The sequence below is a fragment of the Hypanus sabinus genome, chromosome 7 (assembly GCF_030144855.1).
Source record: "Hypanus sabinus isolate sHypSab1 chromosome 7, sHypSab1.hap1, whole genome shotgun sequence".
NCBI classification, from domain to species: Eukaryota; Metazoa; Chordata; class Chondrichthyes; order Myliobatiformes; family Dasyatidae; genus Hypanus; species Hypanus sabinus.
Window position 1 is genome coordinate 50,234,403 of NC_082712.1, and position 23,013 is coordinate 50,257,415.

At 41.1% G+C, this 23,013-nt stretch overlaps 1 protein-coding gene across 4 annotated transcripts in view; it reads right to left on the bottom strand.

Moving 5' to 3' along the window:
• The window catches only part of LOC132396773 (receptor-type tyrosine-protein phosphatase delta), a 635,525-nt gene that overhangs the window by 133,217 nt on the left and 479,295 nt on the right, over positions 1-23,013 (bottom strand). For all 4 annotated transcript variants that reach the window (XM_059974654.1, XM_059974652.1, XM_059974656.1 and 1 more), the window contains exons 17-18: positions 20,926-21,016; positions 3,299-3,511 (exon numbers count right to left, since the gene is read on the bottom strand). In XM_059974654.1, coding sequence (XP_059830637.1) covers positions 3,299-3,511; positions 20,926-21,016 — 304 coding nt within the window. The remainder of the gene's footprint in view (positions 1-3,298; positions 3,512-20,925; positions 21,017-23,013) is intronic.

Below are 23,013 nucleotides of genomic sequence, written 5' to 3' on the forward strand. Positions count from 1 at the left end.
GTGCCTCTGGAATGCCTGTTGCAGCCACCCAGGGCGGGTGATGCTGGGGGGGGGGGGGGTGGTGTGGTGTGGTGGCCTTCCATGGTGGGTTGAGGGCTGGACCCTCCTGTCAGTGCTGCCCTCTAGTGTTCACTCAGTGGAAGACAAGCTTGACGATCTGAATGTTGCAGGCTTATTTTTGCAGACAAGATCCCATTACCATCAAACTACAGGATGGGACACTCAAGAGTCTTGAATTATATTATTATTATTTTTTTGTGTGACGGTATGTTTACTGCTATCGTAATTATATGTGCCTTGTGCTGTGTATGATTGTTTGCACTGTGTTTTGCACCTCAGCCCAGGAGGACGCTATTTGATTTGGTTCTATTCATGGGTGTTCATATATGGTTGAATGAAAATTAAAATTAAACTTAAACTTTAATTTCAAAGAGAAAAACATTGGAATCAATAGGTTCAAAATGTTCTGCAACTGGTTTGCCAAGAAAATGATTCTAAATCCATGTATGAACCTTGTGAGAATGAGCCAGACATACACATGAAGTATTTTCTCTAAATGGTCACATATTGACATAAAAACCATTGTAAACAGTGGTAATATTATATATTCACTAACCGTGGTTGTGTTAAAGGTGAATAACCGGTAGAAATAGCTGCAACATGGGTTTTCAGGAGGTATGCTCTGAGTAAATTCACCAGTGCATTTGAAACATCGAATGAATGAATGAACTTTTAAGGAACTTATTGAAGGCACTAAAGGACGTACAATTAATTTTTTAACCTACAGAATAAAAACTGGAGGAGACATGGCACAGTAGCATAGTGGTCAGTGTAAGTAGTTAGTGTAATGCTTTACAGCAGCAGTTGTAAGATCAGGAATTGATTCCCACCACTGTCTGTAAGGAGTCTGTTCATTCGCCCAGTGACTCTGGTCTCCTTGAACATTCCAGAGACATAGTTTAGGGTTAGTGAGGCATCGGCATGCTACGTTGGTACTGAAAGCATGGCAATACTTGCGGACTGCCCAGCCCAATCCTCACTAATTTGAAGCAAATGACATATTGCACTGTATGTTTCCATGTTTTGACATACATGTGATAAATAAAACTAATCTAAAAGTATTCACACTGAATCGGCATTGACCGCAGAGACCGGGTTCTTTAATGCTCATGAAGTTACAGGTTTCTTTACTGAAAACAAAGAACAGGATCTTTTCTGTTGGGACTGATGAATCCAATAAGACCAATGTTCTGACCAGAGATACAGTGCTGAGTGTGGCACAGTTAAGGTCTGCTCTGGCATACACTGAAACTAATTATACATTAAAACAATTCTGGTTGCTAAGACAACCTTTTCCATTGGTACTGAAGATTTTGCTGATGAAAATGATGAAAACTGAACACCAATGGTAAGCTGCTCTGTGATTAAAGCTGGGGAAAGTTTCAGCAACTTTCTCAAAGACACTCTCTGGGAGTAAAAAAAATGCCTCTTTGAACTTGAAGGTAAAATGGCAATGAGGTGAACCAGGTTTGGCCTCTATTGTGGCCAAGTTTCCATGTAAATGTTGACTAAAACTACCTGATTTGCTGAACCAGAGGGAAATATGGAAATGTGCCCCCAGGATGAGAGCCACTCTGTCCAGAACTTTAAAGATTTGTGAGTGTTAATACATATTTAGAGGCCCCTGGTTGGCAATCAGCATTAGCTGTGGGCTTATGTTGACTGACATTAATCAATTCCAAAATGATAATTGCATATTCATTGATTTAAGATTGGATAATTTAAACAATATACAAACTTACTGTCCTTCTGAAGCAGAAATGTGGAGAAGTAGAATAGGAATTTCCTTCTATACTTTTAAGACTGACAGAAGATAAAACTACAAATAATGGCTATTTTGTTAATTTCCATTTCCCTCAATAAAGCTTAAGTTCAAAGGTCAAAGTAAATTTAATCTCAAAGTACATATATGTTACCATGCACTACCTCGAGATTGATTTTCTTGCAGGCTTTTACAGGCGAAAAGAAATAAAATAGTTTTTTATGACAAACTATTCACATGCAGACAGAGACCGATAAACAACAGGCAAAAGTCAAACTGTGCAAATAAAAATATACTGAGACCATGTTTTGTAAAGTGTCCGTGAAAGTAAATCTACATATCATAGGATCAGTTCAGAGTTGTCGTGAATGAGGTTATCAGGAGGCTGATGGCTGTAGGTTAATAACTGTTCTTGAACCTGGTGGTGTGGTAACTGTATATACAGTGACTACATATATTGAATACAATTGCCCCAAGGTGGATGACGTACTTTGGAGGCTTGACTCAAACATACAAATGTCCTATTCAAAGTATCCTGTCCTAATCATGTTCTTTCTTATAAAAAATTGTGTATAATTTATGATTTTCCAGTGAATGAGGCTTATATGATGCGATGTTCCTGTGATGCTGCGGCAACTAAGTTTTTTATTGCATGCATGTATTGTGCATATGACAATAAACTTAATCTGCTGTGCTCCTGCAGCAGTGTGTGTATATTTCTGACAGTGTTACAGAGCAGAAATTCAAAAGATCACCCTTTGGAATCAATGTTCTGAAAGTCATGGTGCACCAAATTGCTTTGCTCCAAGAATTCTGGCAATTCATATTTGCCAGTGGAATCTGAGTACTCATGAATGCAAGACTGCAGAAGTTATAAACAACCATGAGGATTTGGTTATGCTAATATTAGGCAGCTTAACGTATATAAAGTCTTTCCAAATTTAAAATTTTCATCAATTGTTTTTCTAATGAATTCTAGACCAAACTCAAAAAGTAAAACTACACATTGATATACTATACCCATACAGGTTTACCAAGAACTGCAATGTTACAGTCAACTGGGCCCCACAATTAGTCTCACATTGTTTGACTTCTGCTGCGTTGAAGGCTTAGCTTGATTCTGTTATACCGAGCAAATATCAGCAGAGAAAGACTTACAAACCAAAAAGTTGTGAGCAAAATACTTCATCTAAAAATACCTTATAATTGTATCATTTTTATGTCTTAATGTACTAAAGAGCTACAAAATAAAATTAAGCAAATCAGCATAATTGGTATAATTTCCTTACACCAATTAATCCTGGCACTCTCCATCTATTAATACCTCATCCATCATAACTACTTGTTCATAGGTGCATCATGCATAATCATATCTCAATGGATTGAACTTTAAAGATTTAAAAAAAGAACTAAAATCACAGTTCATATTTTAGACTACAATTATGTACTATGGACAATAAATTACACAAAACTTACAGATTCTGGACTATCGAGCACGGCTAAAATAAAGAAAACGTATTCTTGACCACTTAGGAGACGCTTATTTTCAAATCCATTGTAAAAGAGCCGATCGCCAAGTGTAAACTCATTGGGTAGGACAACAAAGTGGGCTGCAATATATGGCTTCAATTCATCTGCATGCCGCCTGATACGAATACTTCTTCGTTTCCTGGTAACTTCTTTCAATAACTGCAAAAGACAAGTAGGCTCTGTTAATCATTTCAATTATATCAATCATTTCAATTTTGCCATTCAAAATACATGATTTGCCAGAGCAATGCCAATAAGCAGAAAGCTTCTGTTTTTTCCACTGTGAGCAATTGTTTGCCAATAATACCACCAAATGACAAGTCTCATATTTTCCATAATGTAAAATGGACAATCAGTGAACAGGATAACTCGTAAATGTGTAGCTTTTTGGCTTGTCATGAGGGATCTGGAAAGAAATGGATCCATCAGGCAGACGCAGCATGGATTCAGCAAAGGCAGGTCCTGTTTGACAAACTTACTGGAGTCCTTTGAGGATTTAATGAGCGCAGTGGATAGAGGTGTACAGATGGACATTATTTACTTGGGATTTCCAGAAGGCGTTTGATAAAGTGCTGCACAAAAGACTTATCCATAAGATAAGGATGCAGAGAGTTGGGGGTGATGTATTAGCATGGATAAAGGATTGATTAACTAATAGAAAGCAGAGAGTTAGGATACATGAGTGTTACCCTGGTTGGCAATCAGTGGTGAGTGGTGTGCCACAGGGGTCAGTGTTGGGCCCGCAACTGTTCACAATATACATTAATGATCTGGAAGTGGGAACTGAGTGGAGTGTATCTAAGTTTGCCGGTGATACTAAATTAAGTGGAAAAGCAAATTGTGCAGAAGATATGGTGAGTCTGCAGAGAGATATAGATAGGTTAAGTGAGTGGACAAGATGGAGTACAATGTTGGTAAATGCGAGGCCATCCACTTAGGAAGAAAAAATGGAAGAGCAGATTATTATTTAAATGGTAAAAGATTGCAGCACGCTGCTGTGCAGAAGGACTTGGGAGTGCTTGTGCATGAATCACAAAAGGTTGGTTTGCAGGTGCTGCAGGCTATCAAGAAGGCAAATTGTATGTTGGCCTTCTTTGCTAGAGGGATTGAATTTAAGAGCAGGGAGGTTATACTACAAATGTACAGGGTACTGGTGAGGCCGCACCTGGAGTACTGTGTGCAGTTCTGGTCTCCTTACTTGAGAAGGATATACTGGCTTCGGAGGCACTGCACAGGAGGTTCCCCAGGTCGATTCCAGAGATGACGGGGTTAGACCAGGAGGAGAGACTGAGTCACCTGGGACTATACTCGCTAGAATTCAGAAGAATGAGAGGAGATCTTATAGAAACATGTAAAATTACGAAAGGGATAGAAAAGATAGAGGCAGAAAAGTTGCTTCCACTGATAAGTGAGACTATAACTTGGGGATATAGCCTCAAGATTTGGGAGGGGGTGTAGATTTAGGACGGAGATGAAGAGGAGCTGCTTTTCACAGAGAGTGGTGAACCTGTGGAATTTTCTGCCCAATGAAGCAGTGGAGGCTGCCTCAGTAAATGTATTTAAAACAAGGTATGATAGATTTTTGCATAGTAGGGGATTTATTGGTTATGGGGGAAAAGCAGGTAGGTGGAGATAAGTCCATGGTCAGATCAGCCATGACTTATTGAAAGGTGGAGCAGGCTTGACGGGCCAGTTGGCCTACTCCTGCTCCTATTCCTTATGTTCTTGTCTGGAAAGTTGTCGCCTTGCAGAGTTTGTCAAACAGGGAGCACACAGTATGACAAATTACCAAGTTTAAATACAAATACAACATTTCTCTGCAGTCTGACATTTAAAATGCAGAAAAGGACTGCACTGAATGGTTGTTTAGTTTCCTCTCAAGGGGGCATAAGAATGCAAGGAAATACAATCAGGAGTTGGCCACTGAGCTGCTCAATATGAACATGGCTGATCTACATTGGCCTCTTCTGTGCCAGTTCCCCATAGCCCTCAATTCCTCTATCTTTCATACATCCAACTACCAATGAGAGACATAAGACCATAAGATATATAGGAGCAGACATAGGCCATTCAGCCCATCAAATCTAATCCACCATTCAATCGTGGCTGATCCAATTCTTCCAGTCATCCCCACTCCCCTGCTTTCACCCCATACCCTTTGATGCCCTGGCTAATCAAGAACCTATCTATCTCTGCCTTAAATACACCCAGTGCACTTGGCTTCCACAGCTGATCGTGGCAACAAATTCCACAGATTTACCAGCCTCTGACTAAAGTAATTTCTCTGCATCTCAGTTCTAAAAGGACTTCAATCCTGAAGTTGTGCCCTGTGGTCCTAGAGTCCCCTACCATGAGAAATAACTTTGCCATATCTAATCTGTTCAGGCCTTTTAGCATTCGGAATGCTTCTATGAGATCCCCCCTCATTCTCCTGAACTCCAGCGAGTACAGCCCAAGAGCTGCCAGACGTTCCTCAAACTGTAACACTTCCATTCCTGGAATCATTCTCATGAATCTTCTCCAAACCCTCTCCAATGTCAGTATCTCCTTTCTAAAATAAGGAGCCCAAAACTGCACACAATACTCCAAGTGTGGTCTCACGAGTGTCTTATAGAGCCTCAACATCACATCCCTGCTCTTATATTCTATACCTCTAGAAATTAATGCCAACATTGCATTCGCCTTCTGCACTACCGACTCAACCTGAAGGCTAACCTTTAGGATATCTTGCACAAGGACTCCCAAGTCACTTTGCAGCTCTGCATTTTGAATTCTCTCCCCATCTAAATAATAGTCCGCCCATTTATTTCTACCACCAAAGTGCATGACCATACACTTTCCAACATTGTATTTCATTTGCCACTTCTTTGCCCATTCCCTTAAACTACCTAAGTCTCTCCGCAGGCTCTCTGCTTCCTCAACACTACACGCTCTTCCACCTATTTTTGTATCATTGGCAAATTTAGCTACAAATCCATTAATCCTGTAGTCTAAATCATTGACATACACTGTAAAAAGCAGCAGTCCCAACACTGTGGAACTTCACCGGTAACCGGCAGCTAGCCTGAATAGGATCCCTTTATTCCCACTCACTGTTTTCTGCCAACCAGCCAATGCTCCACCCACACTAGTAACTTCCTGGTACTTCCATGGGCTCTTATCTTGCTAAGCAGCCTCATGCGCAGCACCTTGTCAAAGGTCTTCTGAAAATCCAAGTATACCATATCCACTGCATCTACTTCATCTACCCTGCCTGCAATTTCCTCAAAGAATTGCAGTAGGTTAGTCAGGCAGGACTTTTCTTCCAGGAAACCATGCTGGCTTTGGCCTATCTTGTCTTGTGCCTCTAAGTACTCCGTAATCTCATCCCTAACAATTGATTCCAACAATTTCCCAACCACTGATGTCAGGTTAACAGGTCTATAGTTTCCTTTCTGCTGCTTTCCATCCTTCTTAAATAGTGGAGTAACATTTACAATTTTCTAGCTATCCAGTTCAATGCCGGAATCTATCAGTTCTTGAAAGATCATCATTAATGCCTTTGCAATCTCTCCAGCTACTTCCTTCAGAGCCCGAGGGTGCATTCCATCAGATCCAGGAGATTCATCCACCCTCAGACCATTAAGTTTCCTGAGCACCTTCTCAGTCATTACTTACACTGCACAAACTTCACTTTCCTGACACTCTTGTATGTCCAGTATACTGCAGATGTCTTCCACTGTGAAGACTGATGCAAAACACACTTTCAGTTCCTCTGTCATCTCTGCATCTCTCATTACAATATTTCCAGCATCATTTTCTATTGGTCCTGTATCTACCCTCAACTCTTTTACACTTTATATACTTAAAAAAGCTTTTAGTATTTTCTTTGATATTAGTCACCAGCTTCCTCCCATAATTCATCTACTCCTTCCGAATGATCTTCTTACTTTCCTTCTACAAGTTTTTAAAAGCTCCCCAATCCTCTATCTTCCCACTACTTCTGGCTTCCTTGTATGCCCTCTCTTTTGTTTTTACTTTGGTTCTGACTTGACTTGTCAGCCACGGTTGTGTCCTTCTTCTCTTTGAAAATTTATTTTTATTTGGAAGGTATCTGTCTTGTACTTCCCTCATTTTTCACAGAAACTCCAGCCATTGCTACTCTGCTGTCTTTCCTGCAAATGTCTCTTTCCAGTCAATTTTGGCCAGTTCCCCTCTCACGCCATTGTAATTTCCTTTAGTCCACTGAAATACCGACACATTGAATTTTATTTTTTCCCTCTCAAACTTCAATGTGAACTCCATCATATTATGATCACTGTTCCTTAACCTTAAGGTCTCTTATCAGCTCTGGATCATTGCACAACACCCAATCCAGCACAGCCAATCCCCCAGTGGGCTCAACAACAAGCTGTTCTAAAAGGCCATCCCTTAGACATTCTACAAATTCTCTCTTGAGGTCCAGTGCTGACCTGGTTTTCCCAATCCACTTTCATTTTAAAGTCCTCAACGATTATCATGACATTGCCTTTTGGATACGCCTTTTCTATCTCCTGCTGTAATTTGTAATCCACATCCCAGCTGCTGTTTGGAGGCCTGTATACAAACTGCCATTAGGGTCTTTTCACCCCTGCTATTTCTTATCTCAACCCATAGAGACTCTACACCTTCCAATCCTACATCATCTATGTCATCTCTTTCTCATTACATCTGAGTAATGGAAGTCAGGCACATCTTTCGGACCAGGCTACCTGGATGATAAGTTTAATAACAATTTCAGTAGCTTTAATAATTAAAAAAAGCTCATTGTGTAGCATAAGAATTTCATTACTTAGTCACCTAAGGAAGGAATAGGGCGAATACCATAATTATTTAAGAAGGTTTTCAGACAAGGACACAAACACTGACAATGAATTTGTAATTTCTGGGAATAATTAAAGGGTTAATACTGGTAGTGCACCAATATCACAGAGAATGGTCAGGGTAAGGGCTTGATGAGGTTGAAAGAAAATTGCAAAGGAGTCAAGTGAGACTACATAAGGACTTAAATACAAGAATGGAAACCTTAATACTGAGGCACTGCAAACCAGGTGGTGATTTAAATCACCAAGGAATGGGAGAATGTGAGATATGGTACGGGAATTAGAAAATGAATGGTAAAGATGCAGCCAATTCATTAACATTTTTAGATTTTTTTTAGATTTATTGTAGAACATTTCCTTGGCAAGAGTCATGTACTGTATATATTCGAACCAAATGGCTTCTCTGCTATTTTAACAAACCGTACCAGTCAACATGTTTGCGAAATGAAGACAGTGAAGAATTCAAAAATGTGGATTGTTATTTTTAACATTAATATCCCATGCAGAGATTGCAATTGGAACATGTGATCACAGAATATTACAGACACCAACATATTTGTAGCAGAAGTGAAAGGGAAAAAAGTTATAAAGATGCAAACATTAATTACCAGCATTTCCTCAATGCTCACTGAAGAAATTTTCTACTTTGAGGGGGAAGTCTTCAGAAAAAACACACTACATTTTAACTCAGTTGCAATGCAGTTCTCTGGCTCAGTGAGAAACAATTAAAACTCTTAAACTAATGGCATGAATGTTCAATAAATTGCAGCATCTTTGCCCAAATTATTTGCTTATGTTCCAGCGATCCCCACTATTGTTGAAAGATGTGAAAATCATCAATTCCAGCCTCCACATACACTTCTACTTCCTTAAACTATTTTTTTATTTACAAAATAAGCATTTTGTTGTTTAGTGCAGTTGAAGACTGTGAAGCATTCTATTGCTTCTGAGCCTCAGATATGGGTTGCGTTTTCCTTTCATTCTGATACACTGTCATAACTACTGGGGGGTGGGGGGGGACAATCTTGGAATTTAGATGAGACCTGAAAAATAACCTGCTTTTTTTCTGCTTGAACCATTGAGTGCTTCCAGCTATTTCTATTTTCATTTGCAGCTATTTGCACTCTAGACTGTGTAATAGCAGCTGCAGGGACACCAAAGAAAGCCACAGATACTGCAATGGCAGAAAGCTGATTGTTGCTGCTGGCAAGTTGAAAAGGCAAAAATGACCTTGTGGTCAAATTAGAAACCAGGTACCCAAAATAGGTGAGAAGGAAGGTCAGAGAAGCAGAGTAGACGCAAGACTTTTCCCAGCGGGTGGACAATGTAGAACAACTCTTAATGGAAATAACATTATTGAGGTGCCAGAGATTATCATGGGGCAAAGGAGGAGGATTCCCAAGAACATGATGGCAGGTTTGGTTGTGATGTTGCTGAGGACACATAGGACGTTGACGGGTATACATTGCACAGAACAGATCCCTTATTAGAATATTATAAAATCCTGAAGGGACATTTTAATCCATCAACCTTATAAGCCGTTGGGAGTAGTCAAGCAGATGGGTTAATGTGGGAGGGGGGAGGGTTGATGGAGCATGTAGGTTGGCCACGATAAAGGGGACGGTGTGTGAGAATGTGAAGCAGCTGTGATTCTGAAATGCAGACAGGAAACAATCCCATAGAGGCAGCAATGATACTGTGGTCTCCCTCTCAGCCTAGACCGGGGGTCGGCAACCTGCGGCTCCCGAGCCATTTGTGGCTCTTTCACCTCTGTGCTGCGGCTCCCTGTGGCTTTGGGAAATAATTGGTCAGTATTTAATTAAAATGTATTTTATGTTAGTTTGTTAGCTTTTGAAATGTAATTCTAAATTTGAAGATTATGGTGATCTTGTACAATCTAAGTGTGGCGACACATTTCCTGGCACATCCGAAACGGCTCACAATTAGCCAGCATTCCGGCTAAGGGAGATAGCCTACGGGGGTTTGTGAGTACGCGTCTTTTGCAGCATCTGCGTCCATGGGGGCTGGGTTGAGGGAGGCTTAAAAGCAAGGCTGTTTAGTTCGAATAAAGCTATCTTTGACTGCAGTTTACTGACACCGCTACAACGTGTTTTTATCGCTGGCTGTCCAGACGGAAGGTGCTGAAACGCTTTGTCGCGTGTCTGGAAGAAGTGAAAACTTTCCTGGGGAGCAAAGGGCTCACATTTCCTGAGCTGGAACAGCCAGAGTGGCTGGAAAAGCTACACTTCATGGTAGACATGACAGCGCACCTGAACACGCTGAACACAGCTCTTCAGGGGTAAGGACGTACAGCCCTGCACATGTTGGAGGATGTTTTGGCATTCGAGCGCAAGTTGACAGTGCTTGCCAGAGATTTACAGAAAGGCACTTTGTCTCACTTCCCCAATTTGAGAGAGTTCAAACAAGGTCACGACATGATAATTTCGGAGTATTTACATTCTGCAATCACCGCAATGCAAACATCGTTTGGGAAACGCTTCTGTGAGTTCAGAGAGGAAAAAAACACATTATCCTTCCCGGTCACTCCCTTAAGCATCGATCCTTCCCTACTGAATACGACTGCATTGGCAGGTGTGAGTCAACCTGATCTTGAGATGGAACTGGCCGACATAGCCGACAAAGACATATGGGTGTCCAAGTTTAGACGCTTGACAGCAGACCTTGAAGATGTTGCCCGTCAGAAGGTCGTTCTTGCTCAGAAACACAAATGGAGTGATATTGAAAACCTTCCAAAACCGGACAAACTTGTGTTCGAAACATGGAATGCTATGCCCGACATTTATGTAAACATTAAAAAGTATGCGCTTTGAGTCCTGTCGATCTTTGGATCCACATATGTAAGTGAGCAGGTGTTCTCCAACATGAACTTTATTAAAAACAAACATCGCGCATGCCTCACAGATGACAGCTTGCGATCCTGTGTAAAGATGAAGGTGACGTCATACAGCCCTGATGTGCAGACGCTGTGCGCTGAGGTCCAGGAGCAGAAATCCCATTAACCAAGTATGATAAATATTTTAATTGCCTATTATTTTATGTATATTCATATTTTTTCATTGTTCAGTGAAATAGTCCTTTTATTTTTCAGGCTGACAGCTGGCTGATGTTATTTTTGGTTTGCTGCTGGCGGAAAATTTAAGTTCGGCGTTTTTCATAAATACAAGAAGGACTCAAATAGACATTGAGTATTTTACTTAAAAGTAACTTTCAACCCAACGTCTTTTTTTCGGAGTTCAAAATGTTTTTGTTGCATGCAGAAATGTAATTTCGTTTTCTCTGCAGGAGTTCATCAATTTCATAAATGCAACACATTATAGTTTGTTTATACATAGCATAAAGGCAAAAAAAACATTGTATGCAGTGTTATTTCATTTTAAATGTCAAACGGGTTTTGCGGCTCCCAGAGTTTTCTTTTCTGTGGGAAACGGGTCCAAGTGGCTCTTTCAGTGGTAAAGGTTGCTGACCCCTGGCCTAGACACAGAGGCTCAGTGGGAAACAACAGATCACATTAACACTCAAGTACAGCAGGCTACTGTTCACAGGGTTGGAGAAGGCAGGGGGCCTCGCATTAAAATTGCACTGGAAATACCCAATCAGATTGACTATTCAAGAGGGCCTGATTCTACACTAGCATACGATAGGACACAATGGGACACCAAGGTAAAACTTGGTAAAACTTCAAGAAGCTGCATAATAAGTTGTCATATATCTTGGAAACAGACGGTAAATCTTGGACTGGTTCGGCTGCGCTATTGCATATTTGGTAAAATAAAAAAAAGATGGAAACAGGAATGCTATTCACAGAGTCTTTTAACAAAGATGATACCCAGACTGTTACCTTGAGTGAGCAACTAATAAATACGTGGCAAAATGCATGAAAATGAAGGTAAGGATACAGGGCACAAAATAAAGGACTTCAAGGTGTTTACTGATGTGCCACCTATATGGCATAATTGTTATTATAGCTATTAACAAAATTTTTAAAGGTTTGTGCAAGCTGAAGTTTTATTCAAAGCATTTAAAGTATTGGAGATAATTATATTAATGCACCTAGTATAGAGGAAGGATGCCAGAAAAAATGCATTTGAGACTTCGATTGAGAAATTTTTACCCCAAGCACTAGTGCCTTCAATGAACACAGAGAGCTGTATTGCAGAATCAGAATATTTATCATCACTGACTTAAATTATGTGAAGCTTGATGTTTTGTAGCAGCAGAACAAAGACATAAAATTACTATAAATTACAAAATGAAGTTAGTAATGCAGAAAAAAGGAATGACAAGGTGGTTTACATGGGCTGTTCAGAAATCTGTTGGCAGAGGGGAGGATACTGTTCCTAAATCAATGACTGTGGGACTTCACACTCCTGTATAGGGTGTGAAGATCCACCTTAAGTCGATCATAGCCAGGACAATGAAGAAAACGTGTAAACAGTGTTTGGCAAACAGAACTGTGTTTATATATTTTGATTAAAAATAGCTGTTTCTACATGTTGTAAGAATTGATGCCACGCTGCAATTCAAATGCTTATAATGTGAATGTTTTTATTATTTGTTTAAAAAGGAAAAAGTATAGTATGAGTGTGAGTATATGCTGAAACTTTTTAAAGCATTGGTGAAGACTCATTTTGAATACTGTGAGGAGGTTTGGACTCCTTATCTTAGAAAAGACATGCTGTGCTAAAACTGGAGAGAGTTCAAAGGAATTCATGAAAATTATTCCAGGATTGAGTAAGCTTGTCATATGAAGAGCATTTTATGACTCTGGGCCTGTATTCACTGGAATTCATAAGAATGAGAGATGATCTCATTGAAACCTATCGAATGGTGAAAGGCCTTGATAGAGTGGATGTGGGGAGGTTTCCTATGGTGGAAGAGTTTAATACTAGAGGACCCAGCCTCAGAATAGAGGGGTGTCCTTTTAGAATGGAAATAAGGAGGAAGTTCTTTAGCCAGAGAGTGGTAAATCTGAGGAATTCTTTGCCACAGGCAGCTGTGGAGGTCATTCCTTTTGTATATTTAAGGCAGAGATTGCTAGATTTTTGATTGGTCAGGGCATGAAGGGATATGGGGAGAAGGCAAGAGATTAGAGCTGAGAGGAAAATTGGATCAGCTATGATAAAATGGAGGAGCAGACTTGATGGGACAAATGGCCTAATTCTGTATCTTATGGTCTTATGTTTAAAAATTGAGAGTACCACATAATAAGACTTTAAGCACACAGTTGTATCAAACACTGCTTCCATTGCTGAACGGCTGTCTTTAATAAATAATACCCTGCCTTTAACTCTGTTGGGTCTAAGTAACACCAGCACTTGCAGTAACACCAAAGAAATTGTCAGGTGAAAGATTCCCTTATACTTAATGGCATCCTTCAACGGGGACTGTGAATTGTGCACTTTCCAGCACATTCCACTTAAAGTAATAAAAGCATGTGTAGCTTCCTGACATATTTGAGTCTGATGTGCTGGTAAAGAACAGACCAAGCTGAAATAACTGATGCTTTAGGAGGAGATAATAAGGAGGAGTGAATCCTGATTTTGCAGAGAAAGGACTGCAGCATGACACAATCCATCAGGGCTGCTCCAAACCAAAAGTGATAATCATATACTGCAATCCAAACTGATGTACACTGACGGCAGGGAACTTCTCCCAATGAGGTGTGAGTCATCGTCATGTTCTTCCTCCTCTGACCTCTTCATAATTGGAGCAAGGCACTTACTGTAGATCTAAAAGTAAATGAACTATTGAAGTAGTGATCAAGTCTTTGAAATGTTCAATGATGGAGTATTTGATGTTTTTACCCTAGGTTACCATTTTTAGCACAGAATAGTAAATGCAATTTCTCCTTCAAATTCACAGCAATTCACCAGCAAATTCACAAGCCAAAACTGCTAGTCATGTACCAAAAAAATAACTGCAAGGTATAATGAGAAAGTTTTCTTTATCAATTCTCATGCTATAATCTGCTCTCACTGGAGAAAATAAAGTTGTATGGAGTTGCGACTGAAGCACTTAAAACGATAAACGATGTTCATGATGTGAGTATCAGCACATTATATAACTGGAGGACAACATTAATAAGCTTCAAAGTACGTATGCAGTATACATCAAACTGTTAATGAGCAAGAAACACAGACCATCAATCACAAACTACAAAGTCATTGAAACTGTCTGGGAATGTTCAGTTTAGTTCAAGTTAACGCTGTGTCGCTAATTGACCTCAGGGTGCAGAGCCAGTCTGTCCCGACCAAAATCACACAAAATTGCAATAAAAAGGAGCAACCAGAAACACATCATAACATGAACTAGAGTCAAATCCACAAATCCAATTGATTTAACCTTGCCCAAGACCCAAGACCCCGGCCCCATTGAGCATGAGTGAGAGAGAGGGACCAGACACACACTGGCTCCTTCCTCTGGCAGGAGGGAGAGAGGGAGAGAGAGAGAGAGGGGAGAGAGAGGGGAGAGAGGGGAGAGGGGAGAGGGGAGAGGGGAGAGGGGAGAGGGGAGAGGGGAGAGGGGAGAGGGGAGAGGGGAGAGGGGAGAGGGGAGAGGGGAGAGGGGAGAGGGGAGAGGGGAGAGGGGAGAGGGGAGAGGGGAGAGGGGAGAGGGGAGAGGGGAGAGGGGAGAGGGGAGAGGGGAGAGGGGAGAGGGGAGAGGGGAGAGGGGAGAGGAGAGAGGAGAGAGGAGAGAGGAGAGAGGAGAGAGGAGAGAGGAGAGAGGAGAGAGGGAGAGAGGGAGAGAGGGAGAGAGAGGAGAGAGGAGAGAGGAGAGAGGAGAGAGAGAGAGAGAGAGAGAGAGAGAGAGAGAGAGAGAGAGAGAGAGAGAGAGAGAGAGAGAGAGAGAGAGAGAGAGAGAGAGAGAGACTGGACGCACACTAGCACCTCCCTCTGGCAGCAGTGAGTGGGAGCAGAGAGACCGGACAAACACAGGCAGCCGGTGCTGAACACCTTATGCTCTCGTCCTCGTTGATTTCAATCTTTCTTGATGATTTAATTGGTGAGACAGGCAAGAAATGGAGTCGATCATGGGCTCGCACCATCTCCAGCTTCCTTGGCCTCCAGACCACACCCTCTGCTTTAACTTCACTGAACTCCCTCAAAGACAGTATGCTAAATAGGCCTAAAAAGACACCATTAAAATGCAAATCCCAGGTTCTAATAGTAGCAGAAACATATCCGAAAGAAGAAGAAGACATGAAAGAAGCAGCTTCATGAACTGTACGTCGCTTTTGGCTGCATTGGTCGCCGGTGCCATCCTCTTCAGCACAAAGGGGTTCAAATGCCCAGCTTCCAGGATTCAGCAGTAAGAAAGTTCATTACAGTACCAAGTACTGTTGAATATTCAAGATAGCGGCGTGACGCAGCTTGCAGCCGCCACTCCAGAGCTGATTATCTGTTATTTGTGAAGCCCAGTGCCGTGTGCAATCATAATCTGATGAAAAACGGACGTGGGAGCACGGAGGAACATCGGGAACATCTCCAGGAAGACCTTCTTTGTTGCTGTTGCTGCTGCTGCTGCGAGGTCTGGGTCTCTGCTGGGAAGAACAGGCCCCCAGTCCTTGGGGTCGTGTTGCCGATGGCCGTTGGCGGGGGCATCTTAATACGCGCAGCAGAGGATGGTGCTCGGAGAAGCAGTGCCGGAGGGGATAGTCGGAGGCTTGGAGGTTCGATCGACTCGGAATCTGCTGCGATCAGGTCACTTTCAGTGTGTGCTGCATCTGCGAGGCTGAGTCGGGCAGCGCCGTGGAAGTCCATAGTGGGAGTATTCCCTTCTGCCGCCGGCGTGGGATGACGAGTCTATCGGGACCCTGAGGACTTATGGAAACTGTGTGGTGGTTTCTTTTGAACTTACAGTCTTTTAACATCTTTGGACTATTTTCACTGTGCCCATGGTCTGTTTTTTATCAATTATGCTATTGTTTGCACTGTTGTAACTATGTAGTTTTATTCAGGGGTCTCGTAGCTATAGTTTTTGGTCTTGCTTTGTCTGGTGGGATTGTAGCTCCTTTCCGGGAAAAGTGCTAAGATGGTAATGCGATATTAATACGCAGCACCCTCTCTGGACTCTGGATTGGGGTTTGCCAAACATTATGTGGATTTTCTGGTGTAGTCTGTTTTGTCATGTGCTTTTGTGATATCATTCTGGAGAAATGTCATCTCATTTTTTAACTGCATTGCATTTCTGGTTTCTAAATGGCAATAAACGGAATCTGAATCTGAAGTAAAGCAGATGTATTAAAATAAAGCAAAGATTTTGCACAGTGAGTTTAACTCACAGATTCAGTTATTTTGGTTTTAGGAATTCGTAATAGGAATATGCATAGGTAAAGCATGCACAATAAAGAAACCTAAGAATTAATTGCTTACCGTGTAATTGAGAACGGGCTCTCAAAGAACTAAAGGAGATGCAAAAAGAGTGAACGTCCATAGGTAAGGCAGAAGTACTGGTAAATTGGCAGAGGAAAAACAGAAGAGAGTTTTGTCCAGCTTCTTTAAAAACAAAGGGACAAGCAGCAGCCAAAAAATTTATGGATCGGTCAACAGAATACTCACAGAGGACAAAATAATCAGGTTTCCTACAAAGTGCCATCAAGACACATTGGAAGAATGGAGAGATTCCTGTCACTTGAAGCTATAGGATTTGCCAAAGGAGAAATTCGAATAACTGGATAATGATCATTCAAATTGCCGAATGTGTAGAGCAAGAGGCTAAGCATAGAGCCTTGTGGTGCACCTGTGCAGATGGAGATTGTGGAAGGGATATTCCCAATGCAAACTGACTGGGGTCTGCAAGTGAGGAGATCAATAGCTAAAGAGCGTTTTGAGGCCAAGGCTCTGAAGCTTACTGATTACAGGGGATGATGAGCAAAGAGCATTTTTGTTGTCCAGATGTTCCAGGGTTGGGTGAAGACTAATGAGATGGTATCGGCTGTGGACCTGTTGTTCTAGTAAGCAAATTGGAGTAGATTGAAGCAATCTCTCAGGCAGGAGTTGATATAATTCATCACCAAACTCTCAAAACATTTAATCAAGTCTTACAAGCTCACTGTTGTATGGTATGGTACTATGAAATGAAAGGCGACTGTAACATGAAAAACGTACAGTTAAGGAAAAGTTTTACCCAAATCTGCTCGTGGGAACCTGGCTAGTTGATGAAAATCACATAAAATGTGGAAACAAGTACCACAAAATGATAGTGTGCACAGCAATTGGACCAGTAAGACATACATAGTTGAGGTCAACAGGGTATTCATCTGCATCTATTAAGCACATGGGTTTCACTGAAAAATGGCACATAGCCTACACTTTACAACTGTGGAGCAGAGTGCATACAACTGTAACATAGTGGTTAGTGTGACACTATTACAGCCCAGCGTGTCGGATTTCAGAGTTCAACTCCAGAGTCCTCTGTAAGAAAATTTGTATGTTCTTCCCTTGAGTTCGTGGGTTTCCTCCGGATGCTCCAGTTTTCTTCCACTGTCCAAAGGCCTACCAGTTAGTAGGTTAATTGATCACTGTAAATTGCCCACTGATTAGGCTAGGGTTAAATAGGTGGGTTGCCTGCAGTGCAGCTCGTTGGGCCGGAAAGACCTATTCTGTGCTATCTCTCAAAATAAAAATAATAGTAAATAAATGTGAAAATGAACCAGATGGAGATAAGAAGCAGCAATGCAAGAGGAGATATTTAAATCAGATTATTTGTCATTACTGCAAGTTTCTAATCAGTACGGAACAAAGTTAATCAAATATATATGTCAGCAAAAGGACATTTGATAAAAAGCCAAAATAAGTCAGCCTAACCTTGCACAGGTCATTGACTTGGGCAGAATGTGCATAATTTATTGCAGTTTATATTGGTCTGCTGAGGAAGACTCCAAGTTATAATGTGAGACCTGCAGAATTAAACAGCTGTACTCTGGTGAGAAGAAAATTGAGAGAGATCACGCTTCATAACTGATGCTGGGTGGCATTGAGGATCTTTTAAATGGTCTGCAGAGAACAGGCACAGAAAATGGACAGATGTTTATTGTGAACAATCCACAATGCGACTGGAGATCAAAGGCGTTATTTGTCCCTGTAGTGATGAATATGTAGATTAAGTCTTCCATCAAAACAGGTGGTTGCCTTTTGACTAGTTCCTTCAAAGGGATTGGATAAATTCACATTGAAGGACATATAAACTAGACTGATTAAATGCCCAATCAAATACCGAAACTTAGATTTTCCATTTTTAGTTATCTTGACTTTAGAGACAACTCATAGATTTGAAATTGTTACCACTAGGGTGAGAATTATGAAGATGGAGAATCCTGCACCAATCACTGCAATGCCACAGGAAATATTACATACGTATGTCGGGACGTGGGCCTGCAAGTTAATTTCCCGCTGAAAAGGGATGTTGAAAGGGCAATGCACGGATAAATCCGCAAACCTGGTTTGTGTTCTTGTTTGGAGTGGGGTCCATTGACAGACAGTTATGGAACATCCGCTGTACACTAAAGGAGCAGCTTCCATATGTGCAGTGAACACCAACTCTGTGAATACCTGCACTGCCCACCTTCTGCGTTTCAAACATGTGACAGAACTGGAAGAAAAATGGCTGCTTTGGACATCCACAATTTACTTTTACACTGAAGTTTTTCTTCCCAGTAATTGCCTGATAATGTTTCAGGCTATGGATTTTCAGGATGGATCCATTTTCTGATAATTTGATTGAATGCCTTTACAGCTAAACTATCCTTGCTGAATTATGTAGCCCATTTGTAATCTCAGGCTGAGTGAATAAGTAGTCCATGGCAAGGACTGATGAGTAGAATTCACATTAAGTGATTTCTTAGCTTTTTAAATTTTCTATGAAAATCATTCTATTATAAGAGGAGATATGTGGATAGAAACACGATGGTCAAATCGACTCGTTGGCTCTTCTTGTGACATGGTGAGTGTTATTAATGATATGATACAGGTCAAAGTTGCTCAGCAAAGAGTGCAAAAATCTTTATCCCAGGATTGAAGAGTCAAATTAAAAAGAATGTGCATTTAAGGTGAGTTTAATGATGTGTGGGACAATTTTTCTTTTACACAGAGAGAGGCAGGTGCTTGGAATGGGCTAACCGTGGTAGTAGAATCTCCACCATTCCCTATTCCTGTTTCCCTCTCTCACCTTTTCTCCTTACTTGCCCATCATCTCCCTCAGGTGCTCTTCCCCCTTCCCTTTTCTCCATGGACTTCTACCCTCTCCTATCCTTCTCCTGCCTTTTATCTTTCACCAACTTCCCAGCTCTTTACTTCATTCCTCTCCTTCTCCCAGTTTCACCTATCACCTGCCACCCTACACTCCCTCTACCTTCTTACTCTGACCTCTCATCTATTTTTTCCAGTCCTGATGAAAGGTCTCGGCCCGAAATGTCAACAGTACTCTTTTCCATAGCTGCTGCCTGGCTTGCTGAGTTCCTCCAGCATTGTGTGTATGTGTGACAGTGGGTAGTGGTGGAGTCATATACAACAAGAGGCTGTTACATAGATACACAACATGCTGCGAATGGATTGATGTGGATCATGTACAGGCAGAAGGCAGTTAGTTTAATTCAACATTGTGTTCGGCACAGCAGCACATGCTGAAGGCCTGTTCTTGTGCTGTAATGTTCAAATTCTAAAGGCTGGTATTTTGGAGTTCTCTCACAAGACAAAGAACAAGTTTACAATATTCAGAATTAGGTTTAATATCACTGGCATATCTCGCGAAACGTTATTATCCTGCAACAGTACATTGCAACACATAATAATAAAAACAATTTTCTGCTCATATCTCTTGGAAGAAAGGATAAATTAAGCTAGAACATTTTGTGCACATTATGTGATATCTGCAACAGGTTCAGTGTGTTTAAAACTGTCTGACCCATCCTCTCAAGTTTATTGTATTGCAAATAATATTGAAATAATACAGCAAATCTGCAATGCGCTGTTAGTAACTGGTATTACTGTACAAAGCTAAAGGAATTCATAATTTCCAATGGGCATAAATGGACAATGGTTTACAAAGAAATGCCAGTCTAGTGTTGGAATCCATTTCAGTATGTAAGGTACACTCCGTGGACACTTCATGTACACTTGTTCATTAATGTAAATATCTAATCAGCCAATCATGTGGCAGCAACTCAATACATAAAAGCATGCGGACGTGGTCAAGGGGTTCAGTTGTTGTCCAAACCTAAAATCAGAAGGAAGAAGAAATGTGATCTAAGTGACTTTGACTGTGGAACAATTGTTGGTGCCAGATGGGGTGGTTCGAGTATCTTAGGAATAACTGCTCTTCTGGGATTTTCAGGCACAACAGTCTCTGGAGTTTACAGAGAATGGTGTGGAAAAACTAAAAACATTCAGTGAGTGGCAATTCTGTGAGCAAAAACACCTCGTTAATGAGAGAGGTCAGAGGAGAATGGACAATCTGGTTCAACCTGACCGGAAGGTGACAATAACTCAAATAACCACGCGTTACTATAAGAGGTTTGCAGAAAAGCATCTCTAAAAGTAGAACACAGTGAACCTTTAATTAGATGGGCTACAGCAGCAGAAGACCATGAACATACACTCAGTGGCCACTTTATTAGGTAAAGAAGGTACCAATACACAACTAGCTGAACTGCCCCTTCTACTCCTTTCCCTCTATGAGTCATTCCATTTAACTTTGCAGCAGCTATGCACATACCTCCTCCAAATCCATTTCATCTGGACTTTCCCAGGGTTTGATAAACTTTCCTTGGGATTTCTTCAAAGGCACAACAATAATATAGTAGCCTCTGTTAAGAAAGAAGATAATTGATGAGTGCATTGAAATATTTGTTTCAGTTAATGAAAAAATACAATTCTGTTCAGCAAACTATGTTCTTAAGTGAATGCACTTGCTCAATGTACACCTGTCCCCCTCGCAGGCATAGCTGTTCTGTTCATCATGCTATTTGAGTCCTTCAGATGTGAGCTTTCAACCTTGCAGTCACACGTTTCTGAGGCAGCAGCACAAAAAGAACACCCCTGCCCCTCAATACCCCCAAATTCTGATTTTGTTATCAGCAGCAAACTCTAGCGGTCTTTCCTCCTGACAGGAATTCGCTGAAACCACTGGGGGATCTTCCTTCCAAAGGATCTTCAATACTCAGAAGGTGAAAGTAAAAACCCTACACATAAAATCCTAAAACAACTTGACATTTATCCAAGTCCTCAGATCTCCCATTAGATTAGCCTAAAATTAAGAATCTCATTTTTTAAAGCTGCCAAACTTCTGTAAATGTTTGTAAATCAAAGGAACAAACTTTGAATTAATCTTCACTGGAAAGATTCAGGGAAATTAATTCTTACTATTCGGGCAAAAACAGTTGCAGTACCAACCGTTCATTGATGATAAGTGATATATTTTCTTATAGTTCCAAGGTTGTCAGGCCGAGGAGTGGCAGTGGGGACAAGCTCCCACTACCTAAAAATGCTCCTCACAGCATGTGCCTCAAATAGCCTCTGACAACCAAGTCCAACTCCTGGCCTTCTCATGTGGCTTAGCCTCTAAGCCCGGCGGAACCGTTTCTATTGACAGGAGAAGGGGCAAAAGCAGGTCCTGATGCCTTAAAACCAGTGCTTTGGGTAGATGGAGCTCATCAGCCTGGGAAGGCAGTCCATCTAAGAGAGTGAAAACTCATCTCAGACCTCCGCTGCCTTGTGGCCATACCTACTTATGGGAAAGGCTTCGGGAGTAAACCCATAGGACAAATCTGGAGCTGGAGTCCCTAAGGCAGTCCGACCTTGTCTTCAACCTCGCTCTGGCAACTCCTGTGAAGTCACTGGTGCCAAGCAGTATTGGCCCTTGCCCTTCCCTTGGACAACATCGGTGGCGTGGAGAGGGGAGACTTGCTGCTTGGGCAACTGCCGGTCTTCCATACAAACTTGCCCAGGCCCACACCGTGGAGAGGACTGAAGCAAGACTTTCCAGGCGCAGATCCATTTCCTCATAAGACTAACAGATGCCATCATCATCATCATCATTGCCAAGATAAAATACCAGTACACTACCAATTTATTGAAATAATGAATATTTGCCAAGATGTGGAGCATAAATGGGGCTACAAGTTAATACAATTGGACTTTATACAAATCTTCCATTTCTCAATATGTCTTTATTTAACCTTCTTTTAACTTTAAGACACTTGTTGCCTTGTAAAGTTAAATGAAGCTGCAAGCACAGTAGCTATGCGATTTATTAGTTCACTCAACTCTTTTCCTTACAAACAATTCAAAACACAGGACAGTAGACTTGACTTCCATGTCATGAACTTTATCAAAAACATGAGTGGACACAGAAATTTCCAGAGAAAGAGCAAATCCACAACACTTGTAATTATTAGTTTTTAAAGAGTACAGAGGTTTATGGCAAAAAAGTACTGAGATTCAACTCTCAACAATATGTAGAATATTAATGGTAGCTATGTCATTAATTTCAGCAGAAATAACAAAACTAAACAGCAGCCACTTCACAATGCTGCACATTGAACCAAAGCTCAGACAAGGGCTGGATATATGCCATTCTCACAAATCATCTCTCTGCAGCCATTTGTGACTGTCACATGAGCATTGCTAATTGTGACGTTCAATCTTAGTAATGCAGAAATGGAATGATGCATCAGTAAAAGTCTCATCCTTTAGTTAGTAAGTTGCTACCTCAGATTTTTAAATCTGTCAAAAATAGCATTTTGTTACTATTGATATGTACAATTCTGTTAGTTGTATTATACAACTGTTAGGATTTATATGA